The sequence below is a fragment of the Epinephelus lanceolatus genome, chromosome 2 (genome assembly GCF_041903045.1).
Source record: "Epinephelus lanceolatus isolate andai-2023 chromosome 2, ASM4190304v1, whole genome shotgun sequence".
NCBI classification, from domain to species: domain Eukaryota; kingdom Metazoa; phylum Chordata; class Actinopteri; order Perciformes; family Serranidae; genus Epinephelus; species Epinephelus lanceolatus.
The window spans coordinates 52,015,243-52,031,733 of NC_135735.1; the positions used below are offsets into that span (position 1 = coordinate 52,015,243).

The window sequence follows — 16,491 nt, forward strand, 5'->3', positions numbered from 1 at the left end:
TTAGAAACCTTTCCCAGTCACTAAATCCTGGCAACTGGATTACCAATTCACGACAACCATATGGGATTGACCGTGGCATCTTCATGTTGATGGTAGTAGACATTATTTGTCTGGTGTAATTCTGTGTGCGTTAAAGATATCAGCATTAAATTTAGTATGATTTATTCCTAGAATGCCCTTTACACCACACTGGATGCCCCCTATGACTTTTCTATGGTAAGTTGATTCATGCAATCAAAGTAAGCTCAAAATTACAACAACAAAACATTTATTATGACATATAGTGTGAGTTTTGTTTTTTTGTTGATCTTCATTTTTCAGATGCACATGCCACTTTTGCGACAGTGGTGGTGTATCATCCTTATGGAATATTTTGACCTTGGAAGGTGAGACCGCAAAGATTTTGATATTTGATTGACTTGAAGTTGTTACAAGAAATTTTTATTTATTTATTTCTATTGTTCAATCATTTTTTGAGCCATGGAAAGCTGTTTGCCCACTGGACAGATGCATCAAAAGCTCTCCTGCGAGGTGAGGTGCCACCAGTGTTTAGGCTGATGAAAAGGAAGGTGGATGACATTACTGAGGTCAGATTTTAATTTTGTTTGAGTCCCATCTAAGTTTTTCTTTTGTTTCAGGTCGGAAACCAGCATTTCCATTTCCCTATTTTTTTTTCAATCTTTTTTCCAATTGTACTGCAATTGTGGGGTTGCTTTAAATAATATGCCATTGACAAGTTAAGGTCAGATCTGCTGTCTGCAATTTAAAAATAAACAGTGTCTAGATAATGCATGATTGGATTGGAAAATTAACATTTGTTGAGCTCTCTAATATGTCTAGGTGGACATATTAGAGGAGGGCACTGATGGGATCTTTTCTTTTTTTTCTTTTTGGAGCTTGTGTTTTGAATATTACAACTGATCATTTTGCTTATCTATATATTTTCAGGAAGAAGAGCAGCAGGCTGAGGTCTCAGTCAGACCTGCCGATGTGGACACACCAGTGGAAGGGGTAAGCTTTTTCACAGTATCTATTGGTCAGATACTGTTGGTGCAGCAGCTATGGTACAGACATCTTTCTTTCTGTCTTTTCCATAGGACTCAGTTGAAGATCGCATTCTTCATGATTGCAGACATGCAGCAGAGTGGGTTGAGGCCAACAAGCGACTGTTCTCTGCCAAAGTGGACCTGCCTGATGTTCTGTGAGTGGGGGAGGAGGAACAGGCTGAGGCTGCTCTGCAATATGGGAGGGTGTGGAAAGAAGAAGTGGATGAGCATGAAAAGGAAGCAATCCTGGAGCCATTCAAGTTCACATTTTACAACATTGAGGACATGTAGAAATTCTGTGAAGAAATAATGGACCAAATAAATTATTTGGCCTATTGTGAATGTCACACAGATGAGTGAGTTTATTTTGTTTGAGAATAAAGGGCTACAGAACATTTGATCATGTTGTGACTTGGTGTGTTTTTTATATTTTTCTCATCGATCACTTAATAATTCACTTGGATTATACTGTAGATATCAAGAGTTGGGGTAGTATTTAGTGGTACGTAGGTGTTCCAGCAGCACAAGAACATAATTAGCAGACATAGAACCAAACATGAAATTTATGGTGGTTAAGAATAAAAATACAGAATAATACAACAGAAAAACAACTTGAAAAAAATATATAGAAAAAGAGCAGTGCAATAAAGTCAGTTAATGATAATGAAGTGGCAGCAAAATATACTGTATAGTACACAATAAAATAATGTATAGACCTATGACATCTTATGAGATGTTGGCTTATGAATATGAGTAATAACTTAAAGAAAATTTGTGCACTGACCAGTTATTCCTGCCCTCCATTGTTTTCATTGATCAACTATTTGACCTTCTCTTTTCAAGATCCTCAGCTTTATAGTAGGCTACAAATAGACAATTGAGCCCAGAGTCATATCACCCACCATTTGTTTTTCGTAATGACTAAGTTGTAAAATTACGCAGTGCAGTGTATATTAGTCTACATACAATCATTAATGAGAAGTGTTTTGCAAAAGACAAAGGCTAATGCTTTAATTGTCTGAATCAAAAGCTTTTTTTTTCCTTTAATTAATACAGGTTATGGATGGCTTTTTGTCCTAGATTTGGAAAGAATAAATCAAAATGCCCACATTGGGGCTCATGCACAGCATAAAAGGAAAACACAGAACAAAAACAACAAACAAAACAAAAACAAAAGTTTACTATATAAATATAAACTATATATACTATAGACAAGGACTTGATAGATTTTACGTCATATTGTTTACTAATTAATGCATTTGTGAGGAGAAGGATTCGACCCTAAGTGCATTCGCGATTTTATTTTGAAATGTATCCCATGCATTTCCTGTCCTGACAGTGGAGGTGGCCTGAGATAGAATGTAGTGGAGGGTGTACGCAGGTATACCCATCTCTTTTTCTGACTGTTTACAGTATACCCATCTATCAACCAAAACGCCATAGGAATATGAGGGTATACCCACTTCCTCCTTGATAACTTACCCATCTACTTAGTAGTAACCATTCCGCTACATCACTGGAACTTCTACAAAATTGACAGTGTTTAGATGTCACAGCTAAGAAATTCTTGTGATTGTTGCCAGAAAAGTGAGGTTATAATTGCCAACACACACACACACACACACACACACACACACACACACACACACACACACACACACACACAATTCTCTGCACTTTCTCTACTTGAAACCACGTGTAGGGTTTCAGCCTCCAACAGTGACAGACAGCTTTACTGACCAATGAGAATGTCGGGATTTCTGCCAGGGTTTAATGGTACCCATCTGACATCAGTAGAGGCCGGCCCGAGCTTTGTAGGCGTGCCCTGCGCCGGAGAGACGGCAGCTTTTTGCAGAAAATCAACAACTTCTCAAAGCTTCGGAAAAACTGCGTCGTCCGCATAGTGCTTTGCGAAGCGTTTCAGTCCACTTCCAATCAAACCACCCACTTCTTCCATATATTCTACCCTGCTTCGCTTTAACATGCACAACAGCTGTATGACTCATATGCTCCTGTTTCTGCTCTGCATCGGATTGGGTGGTAAGTATGCTACCGACTTCGATCTCTTTATGTATAGCCTACGCTCTTTCCTGTATACGCCTGTGTCTTAAATATAGGTCAACTACAGCAATCGGTCTCCTCAGTTTTACACCTGAATGTGTGAGGCTACCAAAGATCTATTTGAGGAAGTACACTAACGTTTCCTCCTGTATAAATTGTTGTAAGATTAGCTACCACTGACCGCGACTACAATGAGGAATCACTGCAGATTTTTGTAAATGAAGAGTTGAGCTGTGAAGTTGAACGTGGCTTCAGGAGCACGGAGCATGAAAGCAGTTCAGTCAGTTCACCGAGTCAGGACAGAAGGCTAGTAATGCCAACCGTAGCCGCTTTTTGATGGAAACTGTCCTTTCCCACAGACCAATATGAGCTGGAGACAGATGAAGTGGTTCCCAAGCTGCTGTCCGGGCAGGAGGCGCACCTGTCCTCCAGTGTCCACATACTACGGCGCCGCGGTCAGCGCTCCCTGGTCGCCCCGGGGGGAGGACACTCTGACCCTGATAACATTATTCTGTCACTGCCGGCTTTCGGAAGGAACCTGTATTTAAATCTGACAAGGGGCAGTACCTTTCTCTCGGGGGACTTCGTGGTGGAGGAGAGACGCGGGGACCAGAGCGCAGCTGTGAGCCGCTTGTCTATGAACCCTCTCTGCTTTTACTTCGGCTCCATCATCAACCACACTGATTCTCTGGCATCGATGAGCACGTGTGGCGGCCTGGTAAATCTATCTATATTTTTTGGACTTAATGATAGGTTTCATGTTTTTCAACCCAAGCTGTTGAGCTCCAGACTATTCAATGTAATGACCTGAGAGGCAGACTGAATTACAGCAGTGTGGCCTGGTAGAGACTCTCCATGTTAACAGCAGCCACTCTGCAGAAGTGCCGCTAAGCATTGCATTATGTTTAGCTCCTGCCTCATCAGTCACTGTGGGTAATCTCTTACACCTGTCAGTAGGTCAGTCAGTTCAAAGTCTCACTGTGCAGCCAAACGCTGCTCAAAGCCACATAACTTTAGTTTAAATGCTTGTCATCCAAGTTTCCAAGATAAACCTGTCTGGCTGAAATTTGGGGAAAAGTGTCTAAAATGACACAGAAGACATGTACAGTATTTACATTTTTTGATGAAACGCTTAGCTTAAAGCTAAGGAAAACCAAAGAGAAATAATGTCAAGGCTGTGAATAAAACACTTATTTCAAGTTCCACTGACAAGCTTTCGGTTCATAAAATTCATGGTTTCGTTCAATATGATACAGTGGTGTCACAGTTTGATACATTGTTGATAACAGCAAAAAATCAGAAATGCCAGAGAAATTCCCTTGATTTTTAAAAATTTGTGCTGTTTTTGTTGTAAAGCAGGAATTGCGGTTTTTTACTAAAATGGGTTTCTTAAAGTCTGGGTAAAGCAATATCAGTGATTCTTTCTTAAAGGAGACCTATTATGCTTTTTTCAGGGTTAAATTGATATAAATATGTAATATTGGGCTCGATTGGAATAGATTTATGTGCTTTAATGTTCAAAACACACATTATATGTCTTGTACTGCTTACTGCTGCAGCACCTGTGTCTGAGCTGTATTTGGGCTTATGTCCTGCCTCCCCAGCAGCCCAGTCTGCTCTGATTGGTCAGCTCGATCAGTCTGTTGTGATTGGTGCAACACTAAAGTGCAACACACACCGCCGCCGTACGCCGCGCGTCAAAATGCCCGCCTCCATTATATTCTATGAACCAACCCACACTGACACCGGCCGCCGCACCGCGCCGCCGCACCGCGCCGCTCTGTTTCAGCCCACTGCTCTATTTCCAGCGTGGCCGGCGCTCATGGCGGCGCTGCGAGAAAAGCCTTTTATGTACGTCTCCTCTCGTAGGATCAACTCCGGTTGTTTCAAATTTTTAATAAGACGACTTTGATAAGAAACTCACCCGTGAAATTCAAGTTGTTGTTGCCTCAAAGTTTTTCCACTTCTTCTTATGTTACTAGCAGTTGGCAACCGTTGGCAATTAGTGTAGGTACAGCCACCTAGCGGGCTGGGGTGGGAAATACATGTTGACGGTGCCGCTGTGCGCCGCTTCCAGTGTGTGTTGGGGGACGGCACTTGACGGCCACAGCGCCGCGCCGGCGGCGGTGTGTGTTGTACTTTAGAGCGTGTGTTGGAAACGTCACGCCCCTTACCTTATCAGACTTGACCTCCGAAGGATGGCGCAAAACAACAACAGAGGCTGAGCTAACAATGTCGGCTGTTCACCCTCATCAATTTGAGTGAAGAAACACAAGCCAATAGACTCCGAAGCGGCTGTGCGACGAACACTGGAGCCAGATGTTTCTCCTCAGTGGTAAGTTTTTATTTTGTAGGCGTCTTATATTTCAGCTGTAACATGATAACTGTAAGTTATCTGACATTATGGTAACAACTGTATGTCTGTTCTCTGACTGAATGAAGTTGGAAAACGTCTGCTGCAGAGTACAAAAGGTTTCTAACAATAAAGTCAATTACTACATAACGTGGAAACACCATTGGCAGCACTCAGCTGTTATATGATGTGGTTACATAACATGTAAACACCAACAGCAGAACTCATCTGTTATATGACGTGGTGTAAAGCATAACTCCTTTTTTTTTGTCTAAGCAGGCTTATCTATGATCAGATTTCATTATACCAAAAACCCACTTGTAGAGAAAAGACAAATAAGTCTTTTGTCAAAAGAACTTTATTTTTAGCAAATGTTAAAAAACAAAAACTACAAAAAACTTACTAAATAATATACAGTAGATAGATATATAAATGTAAACACAGTAGCGTTTTATCTGCAACACTAATAGTGTCCAATTCTTTCCATTCAGGCGTCCATCCTGTCCTGTGTTGTACCACAGATACGCCACGAGTTTCCTGCTCCGGCTGGTCACTGCGTTGGCCCTCATGCTGCCCCTCGGCTGAAGTGAGAGACATGTAAGGCAACCACTTTCTCCTTTGAGGGTCTCTCATACTGGGATGCCAGGTCCTTTGGGATGGGGATTTGTGGGAAGACAAGCCTCTTCAGGTCGTCTACAGTCTTGTAAAATATTGAATGTAAATATTGAATTCCTTGTGTTTATAAATTAAGTGTTTCCCTGAATCCACCTTTCTTGTATATATTTCAAGTGTTACCACAACTATTTCATTATCTTTAATCTGATGTTATTATGTTGGTAATAATAAAAAAAAAAGATCTACAGATTACTGCATAACATATAGGGTCTGTTTTTACAGCCTTTGCTGAGGGTAAAACTAAACTAAAAGAATACATTTTTGCTCAGATTCCTCTGTAATAACAGAGTTGCCAGGGTAATATGTTGAGTCATGAGGTACAACTAGCTCTGTTTAAGTTTCTCCCCGTTTCTCCTCCAACGCAACACAAGGTCTTGTACTTTGTTTGAAACCTTTGCCCTTTAAAGGTGTTGATGACAACTGAAAGAAAATATGTGTATGTATGTGTCTGTCTATCTATCTATACATATATATATATATATACACACACACACACACACACACATATACATATATATATATATATATATATATATATGGTATGCTGTTCAGGAAATTATTATATAAATATGAAGTTTGAATATATTGAATGAATGAACCTTGAATATATGGATGGATGGATGGACCTGCATTTGTATAGCGCTTTTCTAGTCATCCGACCGCTCAAAGTGCTTTTTACACTATGAGTCACATTCACCCATTCACACACACATTCATACACTGGTGGCCGAGACTACCATACCAGGTGCCACCTGCTACTCAGTTGTTTTTTTTTTAAGTCACTCACACCGATGGAACAGCCAACGGGAGCAATTTGGGGTTCAGTATCTTGCTCAAGGGTACTTCGGCATGCAGACAGGAGGAGCCGGGATCAAACCGCTGATCTTCCAATTGGTGGACGACCTGCTCTCCCTCGGAGCCACTGCCGCCCAATATTGAATGGAAGTACGAATATATGGAATGAACCTTGGATATATTGAACGGAACTTGAACATATGGAATGAACCTTGAATATATTGAATGAATGTCTGAATATATTGAATGAACTTTGAATATATGGAATGAATGTCTGAATATATGGAATGAACCTTGAATATACTGAAAAAATATATATATGAAATCTGACGTCATCAAGGCACTAGCGCCATCTTGTGTTTCCTATGTTTGCTTGTATTGGATGCTGCAGCAACAGCACAGTAAATATGAGTGAGTTGGCGAGAGACATAGTGGCGACAATTTTAAGCAATTAAGACATAGTAATTTCCACATTGGCTAATGCACATGGTAATGTTAACCATACCCAATACCGCAGTACGGTATGAGGTGCCATTTGTAAAGTGGCTTGCACTGAAATTAACAGCAACGTTTTGCCACATTTAGCTTCAAACAATGTTTTAAAAAGTGGTGTGAGTTTTTTAAAGTCATTTTTTACCACATTTACAGCAATATTTGAAATATGTTAAATATAATGTCACAGTTAAATCTAAATATTAAATGTTAAACCTAAATGTTAAATCTAAACCTAAATGTTAAATGTTAAATCCAAATCTAAATCTAAATGTTGAATGTTAAATCGAAACGTTGAAATTACTATGTCTTCATTGCTTAAAATTGCTGCTACTATGTCTCTTGCCGACTCATTCATATTCACTGTGTTCTTGCTGCAGCATCCAATATGAGCATACAGAGGAAACACAAGATGGTGCTAGTGCCTTGATGACGTCAGATTTCATGCCATATATTTTGACTTTCGTTCAATATATTCAAGGTAAATTCCATACATTCAGACATTCATTCCATATATTCAAGTTTCGTTCAATATATTCAGACTTTCATTCATTCCATATATTCAAACTTCATATTATAATAATTTTCTGAACGGCATGCCATAATATGTGTATGTATTTATATCTATATGTATGTGTGTATTTATATCTATATGTATGTGTGTATATATATATATATATATATATATATATATATATATATATATATATATATATATATATGTATATGTATGTATGTATGTGTATATATATATATATCTATATATATATATATATATATATATATATATATATATATATATATGTATATATATGTACAGTACAGGCCAAAAGTTTGGACACACCTTCTCATTCAATGCGTTTTCTTTATTTTCATGACTATTTACATTGTAGATTCTCACTGAAGGCATCAAAACTATGAATGAACACATGTGGAGTTATGTACTTAACAAAAAAAGGTGAAATAACTGAAGACATGTTTTATATTCTAGTTTCTTCAAAATAGCCACCCTTTGCTCTGATTACTGCTTTGCACACTTTTGGCATTCTCTCGATGAGCTTCAAGAGGTAGTCACCTGAAATGGTTTCCACTTCACAGGTGTGCCTTATCAGGGTTAATTAGTGGAATTTCTTGCTTTATCAATGGGGTTGGGACCATCAGTTGTGTTGTGCAGAAGTCAGGTTAATACACAGCCGACAGCCCTATTAGACAACTGTTAAAATTCATATTATGGCAAGAACCAATCAGCTAACTAAAGAAAAACGAGTGGCCATCATTACTTTAAGAAATGAAGGTCAGTCAGTCCGGAAAATTGCAAAAACTTTAAATGTGTCCCCAAGTGGAGTCGCAAAAACCATCAAGCGCTACAACGAAACTGGCACACATGAGGACCGACCCAGGAAAGGAAGACCAAGAGTCACCTCTGCTTCTGAGGATAAGTTCATCCGAGTCACCAGCCTCAGAAATGGCAAGTTAACAGCAGCTCAGATCAGAGACCAGATGAATGCCACACAGAGTTCTAGCAGCTGACCCATCTCTAGAACAACTGTTAAGAGGAGACTGCGCCAATCAGGCCTTCATGGTCAAATAGCTGCTAGGAAACCACTGCTAAGGAGAGGCAACAAGCAGAAGAGATTTGTTTGGGCCAAGAAACACAAGGAATGGACATTAGACCAGTGGAAATCTGTGCTTTGGTCTGATGAGTCCAAATTTGAGATCTTTGGTTCCAAGCGCCGTGTCTTTGTGAGACGCAGAAAAGGTGAACGGATGGATTCCACATGCCTGGTTCCCACTGTGAAGCATGGAGGAGGAGGTGTGATGGTGTGGGGGTGTTTTGCTGGTGACACTGTTGGGGATTTATTCAAAATTGAAGGCACACTGAACCAGCATGGCTACCACAGCATCCTGCAGCGACATGCCATCCCATCCGGTTTGCGTTTAGTTGGACGATCATTTATTTTTCAACAGGACAATGACCCCAAACACACCTCCAGGCTGTGTAAGGGCTATTTGACCAAGAAGGAGAGTGATGGAGTGCTGCGGCAGATGACCTGGCCTCCACAGTCACCGGACCTGAACCCAATCGAGATGGTTTGGGTTGAGCTGGACCGCAGAGTGAAGGCAAAGGGGCCAACAAGTGCTAAACACCTCTGGGAACTCCTTCAAGACTGTTGGAAAACCATTTCAGGTGACTACCTCTTGAAGCTCATCGAGAGAATGCCAAGAGTGTGCAAAGCAGTAATCAGAGCAAAGGGTGGCTATTTTGAAGAAACTAGAATATAAAACATGTTTTCAGTTATTTCACCTTTTTTTGTTAAGTACATAACTCCACATGTGTTCATTCTTAGTTTTGATGCCTTCAGTGAGAATCTACAATGTAAATAGTCATGAAAATAAAGAAAACGCATTGAATGAGAAAGTGTGTCCAAACTTTTGGCCTGTACTGTATGTATGTATATATATACATATGTATGTATATATATATATATATATACTTCCCGAACCAGTCACGTGGTACAGCCGGCCAGCGAGGCGTCGGACGTCACCAATGACGTCACTCGTCTGAAACGACACAAGCCTCAATACGCGCATCGCGGAAACACTTCCTGGATTACTCGACACACGCTTCGAAGCCTCGGCACGGCAAGTAACATCACTAGTCTGAAGAAGAGCGCTTGGCTCGAAACGTAACACACAGTGTTTTTCGGGGGATGTGCTAAATAAATGCACGTGAACTGGGAGCATCAAGCGTGCAGACTATCCTTCTTGACTTTATGATACAATTCCTCCACAATACAACCCGGACATTTTATTGTGTTCCCTCGGTTTTCCTGAGGACTGCTTCACAAACTGGCAACAGATTACTGCTGGATTTTCAAAGCGATTACTGCTGAAAGACGAGGCAGTTCCCTTTGTTGGACAAATCTGGAGATTTGGGATCACAGCCTGTAAGTATGCTTTATGAGTTGTGAATTTGTTGTGTAAAAACAAACTACGAAGCTGCTACCGAGTGTTGAAGTGTGGAGTAGATGGCTGTAGGAGCTAACGTCAGGCTGTACACCCAGTGCTTAGCTGTAGGCCTCAGCTAACTGGCTAACCAAAGCTATTGTTTAAAATGCCATTGCTACTCGGCGTACAGTAAGTTAAACTGCTAGCTGGGTGGTCTCAGTAAGATGAATTTAATGACTGAATTGTGGAGAATCTATCAGAGCTAAGATATGCAGCATGTCCGGATTGACAAAAGTTAACACATTTTTATGTGTGATGCCTCAGCTAATCAGCTACTGCCACTAGCTCGAGTGATTAGCCAGCAGGCAAAAGTCAGATCTGGGGTGGAAGTAGGAGCTGCATTTATTTGTCAAAATGTGTGACTGCCCTTGGAGTTCCACTGTGAATCGGCTTTTGAGGAGGACCTGTTATGCTTTCTCCCTTTTCCTTGTGTTTTACACAGCATTATAGCTGTAGGCCTCGGCTAACTGGCTAACCAAAGCCATTGTTTTGAAATGCTTTTGCTACGCGGCGTCCAATACGTTACACTGCTAGTCTCAGCAAGACGAATTTATCAATTAAATTGTGGAGAGTATAACAGAGCTAACATTGTGCAGCATGTCCATATTGACAAAAGTTTCAACATGTCTATCTGTGATGACCGATATGAGTAGCTAACTGCTGCTAGCTCGAGAGATTAGCCAACAGGCAGCAATCAGACTTGCATTTATTAGACAAAATGTGTGGCTGTTCTCGGAGTTTGATTGTGAACCGGCTTTTACAATGCGTTTTACGGAAAATGTACAATGTATTTTTATTACTTGGAGCTCTGTTCAGTGTTGCACGGTATACTGATACCAACGGTAGACCGCGGTACTTAAACTCCACGGTACATATGATACCATAATGCCCTATACCGTAGTACTACAGTACCACAAGGTACTACTACTGTGGGATAAGGTAAAATTCCAATCGCAAGAGGGTGAGTGTCCATGCGCCATCCAATAACGGCGCGCGCTGGCCACCTGGCACTCCATATGCTGCTGCAGTGGTTTGTTTTCCAGTTACATTTCAGGTAGGCTATTAGCTGAGCTATTGAGTATCTTTAAGCAGTGAAAGTTATTATTTATTTATTTTTACGTGTAGGCTAGATTTGTTTATATGCTACAGTGATTTGTTTTCCATAGAGCTCTATGGCGCAAGCATTTTACTCGCATTTGCAACTAAAATTATTTGTGCGAGCAAAAGAAAACATTCAGGAGCACGCTGTGCGAGTATAGATTTCAACCAGCAGCAGAAACGAAAGGCAAATCCTGCCGGTTGTGGGTTGAACGGGTGTCACAGATACGGCAGCCATAGTACTCTGCAGCGCAAGATAAGGGCTTACCGGCTCCAGGTCCAATAATTTACTTGGCATCATGACTGCCCAGAAATACCTGAACAATCGAGCCATGGCGGCACACAGGTATGTGATGTTTCAGAGGAGAAACAAGCCGTTCACATTTCTCTCTTTGTGGCAGGTAACAGTCCACAAACCTCACCGCACTTAAGGGACTGTTCTTAACTTGTCAGAGGAGGAGGGTGGCTGGTTGATTTTTATTTTATTTATTAATTTTATTTTGATCCCCCCTATGTTATGTATATGTATATATGTATATGTATATATGTATATATATATATATATATATATATATATATATATATATATACACACATATATATATATATATACACATATACACATATATATATATATATATACACATATACACATATATATATATATATATATATATATATATATATATATATATACAGTACAGGCCAAAAGTTTGGACACACCTTCTCATTCAATGCGTTTTCTTTATTTTCATGACTATTTACATTGTAGATTCTCACTGAAGGCATCAAAACTATGAATGAACACATGTGGAGTTATGTACTTAACAAAAAAAGGTGAAATAACTGAAAACATGTTTTATATTCTAGTTTCTTCAAAATAGCCACCCTTTGCTCTGATTACTGCTTTGCACACTCTTGGCATTCTCTCGATGAACGTCAAGAGGTAGTCACCTGAAATGGTTTTCCAACAGTCTTGAAGGAGTTCCCAGAGGTGTTTAGCACTTGTTGGCCCCTTTGCCTTCACTCTGCGGTCCAGCTCACCCCAAACCATCTCGATTGGGTTCAGGTCCGGTGACTGTGGAGGCCAGGTCATCTGCCGCAGCACTCCATCACTCTCCTTCTTGGTCAAATAGCCCTTACACAGCCTGGAGGTGTGTTTGGGGTCATTGTCCTGTTGAAAAATAAATGATCGTCCAACTAAACGCCAACCGGATGGGATGGCATGTCGCTGCAGGATGCTGTGGTAGCCATGCTGGTTCAGTGTGCCTTCAATTTTGAATAAATCCCAAACAGTGTCACCAGCAAAACACCCCCACACCATCACACCTCCTCCTCCATGCTTCACAGTGGGAACCAGGCATGTGGAATCCATCCGTTCACCTTTTCTGCGTCTCACAAAGACACGGCGCTTGGAACCAAAGATCTCAAATTTGGACTCATCAGACCAAAGCACAGATTTCCACTGGTCTAATGTCCATTCCTTGTGTTTCTTGGCCCAAACAAATCTCTTCTGCTTGTTGCCTCTCCTTAGCAGTGGTTTCCTAGCAGCTATTTGACCATGAAGGCCTGATTGGCGCAGTCTCCTCTTAACAGTTGTTCTAGAGATGGGTCTGCTGCTAGAACTCTGTGTGGCATTCATCTGGTCTCTGATCTGAGCTGCTGTTAACTTGCGATTTCTGAGGCTGGTGACTCGGATGAACTTATCCTCAGAAGCAGAGGTGACTCTTGGTCTTCCTTTCCTGGGTCGGTCCTCATGTGTGCCAGTTTCGTTGTAGTGCTTGATGGTTTTTGCGACTCCACTTGGGGACACATTTAAAGTTTTTGCAATTTTCCGGACTGACTGACCTTCATTTCTTAAAGTAATGATGGCCACTCGTTTTTCTTTAGTTAGCTGATTGGTTCTTGCCATAATATGAATTTTAACAGTTGTCCAATAGGGCTGTCGGCTGTGTATTAACCTGACTTCTGCACAACACAACTGATGGTCCCAACCCCACTGATAAAGCAAGAAATTCCACTAATTAACCCTGATAAGGCACACCTGTGAAGTGGAAACCATTTCAGGTGACTACCTCTTGAAGCTCATGGAGAGAATGCCAAGAGTGTGCAAAGCAGTAATCAGAGCAAAGGGTGGCTATTTTGAAGAAACTAGAATATAAAACATATTTTCAGTTATTTCACCTTTTTTTGTTAAGTACATAACTCCACATGTGTTCATTCATAGTTTTGATGCCTTCAGTGAGAATCTACAATGTAAATAGTCATGAAAATAAAGAAAACGCATTGAATGAGAAGGTGTGTCCAAACTTTTGGCCTGTACTGTATATATATATATATATATAATGTATGTGTGTGTGTATTTTTTTTTCCTGCTCTTACATCATAACAAAGTCAAAGGCATGTGATAATGTGATGCAGAAATATATATTCTGAAGCTTTTGGGAAACATCATTTCAGTACTGAAAAATATTTCCAGATGCTATATCTTAAACACAAAAACACATAATTTCTGTGTTACATACCTTTGCTTCTTGGGCTGCTGTACAGGTGTGTGCTGATCACCACCATCTTTTAGATGCCACAGACTGTGTGCCCACTGAGACGGTTTGTGGAGGAGTCGTTAGAGGGTTCGTGGAGAGGTGTTGGGCACCAGGGCCCTGCTGTGATGTACTCTAGAAGAGAAAGGAAAATTAAGTATCTTAAACTGATATTGCACCAAATGAAAACAGTCAACATTAGGGATGGGTATCATTAAGATTTTATCAAATCTACTTCTACTTCTACTCCTTATCGGTTCTTTTTCAATTCTAAATAGGCTAATTGCTTTTTAGAAAATATATTAATTTAAAAATAATATATTCAGAACACAATAACTGAATATTTTGGATAAAACTAAATGTTTCCAGAGCAGCAACAGTATTTTTTTTACAACAGCAATGTCACTATATAAATAATATTCCTGACATCACAAAGCTGAGTGAAGTTCAGTTTTTATCAGTCACTGTTAGTCAGTCCTCCTCTCCTCCTGTCCTCTGTCCTGCTCCCTCTCTGTTGATCAGATTCACTGTGTGCAGGTAACATTAGTGCTGGTAGAGAGAGGAGGGGCTGTATGTCTCAGCCAGAAGCTAAGTTTAAAAGTATTTGCCCAATTTTACGATAGGTTTCAAACTAAGTCAGTCTACATACAGACAGCTGTCATTTTAGGTTATTAGTAACAGTTCGCTATTAGCTGAACTAGCCTGCTGTCTAAATCAGCGTGTAAGACATAACCAAACCCATCCATAGTCAACATCTAAAACACTTAGGCCTAACAGTGTTGTCCCCTCCCTGTAAAATTAGCAGACCAAACATACGTATTCAAACACATGTAGACAGACAGACACACACACACACACACACACACAGGTACCTCCTCATGATATAGTGAACGGCCTCCATATAACAGAGCTAGTGTTGTCTCGGTACCAAAATTGGGATCCACAGTACGATACCAGTGAAAGTTTCACGGTTCTAAGTAGTATCACAATACCGCTGCAAAAATGAGGCAGATGTGCCTTTTGTCATTTATAAAAAGATAAATCACTTTTCTATAATACATCAATGATATTTCAATGGAATAAATTACTTATTGGCTTATTCATACTTCAAGAACAGCATCAATAAAATAAAATTAATAAATAAAATAAAAATCAACCAGCCACCCTCCTCCTCTGACAAGTTAAGAACAGTCCCTTAAGTGCGGTGAGGTTTGTGGACTGTTACCTGCCACAAAGAGAGAAATGTGAACGGCTTGTTTCTCCTCTGAAACATCACATACCTGTGTGCCGCCATGGCTCGATTGTTCAGGTATTTCTGGGCAGTCATGATGCCAAGTAAATTATTGGACCTGGAGCCGGTAAGCCCTTATCTTGCGCTGCAGAGTACTATGGCTGCCGTATCTGTGACACCCGTTCAACCCACAACCGGCAGGATTTGCCTTTCGTTTCTGCTGCTGGTTGAAATCTATACTCGCACAGCGTGCTCCTGAATGTTTTCTTTTGCTCGCACAAATAATTTTAGTTGCAAATGCGAGTAAAATGCTCGCGCCATAGAGCTCTATGGAAAACAAATCACTGTAGCATATAAACAAATCTAGCCTACACGTAAAAATAAATAAATAATAACTTTCACTGCTTAAAGATACTCAATAGCTCAGCTAATAGCCTACCTGAAATGTAACTGGAAAACAAACCACTGCAGCAGCATATGGAGTGCCAGGTGGCCAGCGCGCGCCGTTATTGGATGGCGCATGGACACTCACCCTCTTGCGATTGGAATTTTACCTTATCCCACAGTAGTAGTACCTTGAGGTACTGTAGTACTACGGTATAGGGCATTATGGTATCATATGTACCGTGGAGTTTAAGTACCGCGGTCTACCGTTGGTATCAGTATACCGTGCAACACTGAACAGAGCTCCAAGTAATAAAAATACATTGTACATTTTCCGTAAAACGCATTGTAAAAGCCGGTTCACAATCAAACTCCGAGAACAGCCACACATTTTGTCTAATAAATGCAAGTCTGATTGCTGCCTGTTGGCTAATCTCTCGAGCTAGCAGCAGTTAGCTACTCATATCGGTCATCACAGATAGACATGTTGAAACTTTTGTCAATATGGACATGCTGCACAATGTTAGCTCTGTTATACTCTCCACAATTTAATTGATAAATTCGTCTTGCTGAGACTAGCAGTGTAACGTATTGGACGCCGCGTAGCAAAAGCATTTCAAAACAATGGCTTTGGTTAGCCAGTTAGCCGAGGCCTACAGCTATAATGCTGTGTAAAACACAAGGAAAAGGGAGAAAGCATAACAGGTCCTCCTCAAAAGCCGATTCACAGTGGAACTCCAAGGGCAGTCACACATTTTGACAAATAAATGCAGCTCCTACTTCCACCCCAGATCTGACTTTTGCCTG

General features: G+C 40.5%; 2 protein-coding genes across 3 annotated transcripts in view; both read left to right on the forward strand.

The window, feature by feature from the left end:
* Nucleotides 1-341: 341 nt before the first annotated feature.
* LOC144459364 (uncharacterized) lies at nucleotides 342-1,423 on the forward strand. Its single transcript, XM_078163117.1, has 4 exons — nucleotides 342-386; nucleotides 479-587; nucleotides 949-1,011; nucleotides 1,098-1,423. Exons 1-4 carry the CDS (start codon nucleotides 364-366, stop codon nucleotides 1,203-1,205), a joined length of 303 nt encoding a protein of 100 aa, XP_078019243.1. The 5' UTR covers nucleotides 342-363; the 3' UTR covers nucleotides 1,206-1,423.
* Nucleotides 1,424-2,810: 1,387 nt separating this feature from the next.
* Nucleotides 2,811-16,491, forward strand: part of adamts17 (ADAM metallopeptidase with thrombospondin type 1 motif, 17) — a 526,549-nt gene continuing 512,868 nt past the window's right edge. Inside the window, exons 1-3 of one of the 2 annotated variants that reach the window (XM_078162521.1) lie at nucleotides 3,699-3,825; nucleotides 5,290-5,442; nucleotides 5,952-6,057. Coding sequence is in view for 1 of the 2 variants with exons in the window: in XM_033627478.2 (XP_033483369.1) it covers nucleotides 3,029-3,086; nucleotides 3,467-3,825 (417 nt within the window). In the remaining variant the exon portion in view is untranslated. Of the gene's footprint in view, nucleotides 3,087-3,466; nucleotides 3,826-5,289; nucleotides 5,443-5,951; nucleotides 6,058-16,491 lie in introns of those variants that run through there. The other variant, XM_033627478.2, reaches the window with a different exon arrangement.

Bases quoted from the DNA above. Each gene is read 5' to 3' on its own strand.
- LOC144459364 (XM_078163117.1), top strand. From the start codon at position 364: ATGGAATATTTTGACCTTGGAAG. The intron at 387-478 runs GTGAGACCGCAA...TCATTTTTTGAG, and splicing joins GAATATTTTGACCTTGGAAG to CCATGGAAAGCTGTTTGCCC. The intron at 1,012-1,097 runs GTAAGCTTTTTC...TCTTTTCCATAG, and splicing joins TGGACACACCAGTGGAAGGG to GACTCAGTTGAAGATCGCAT.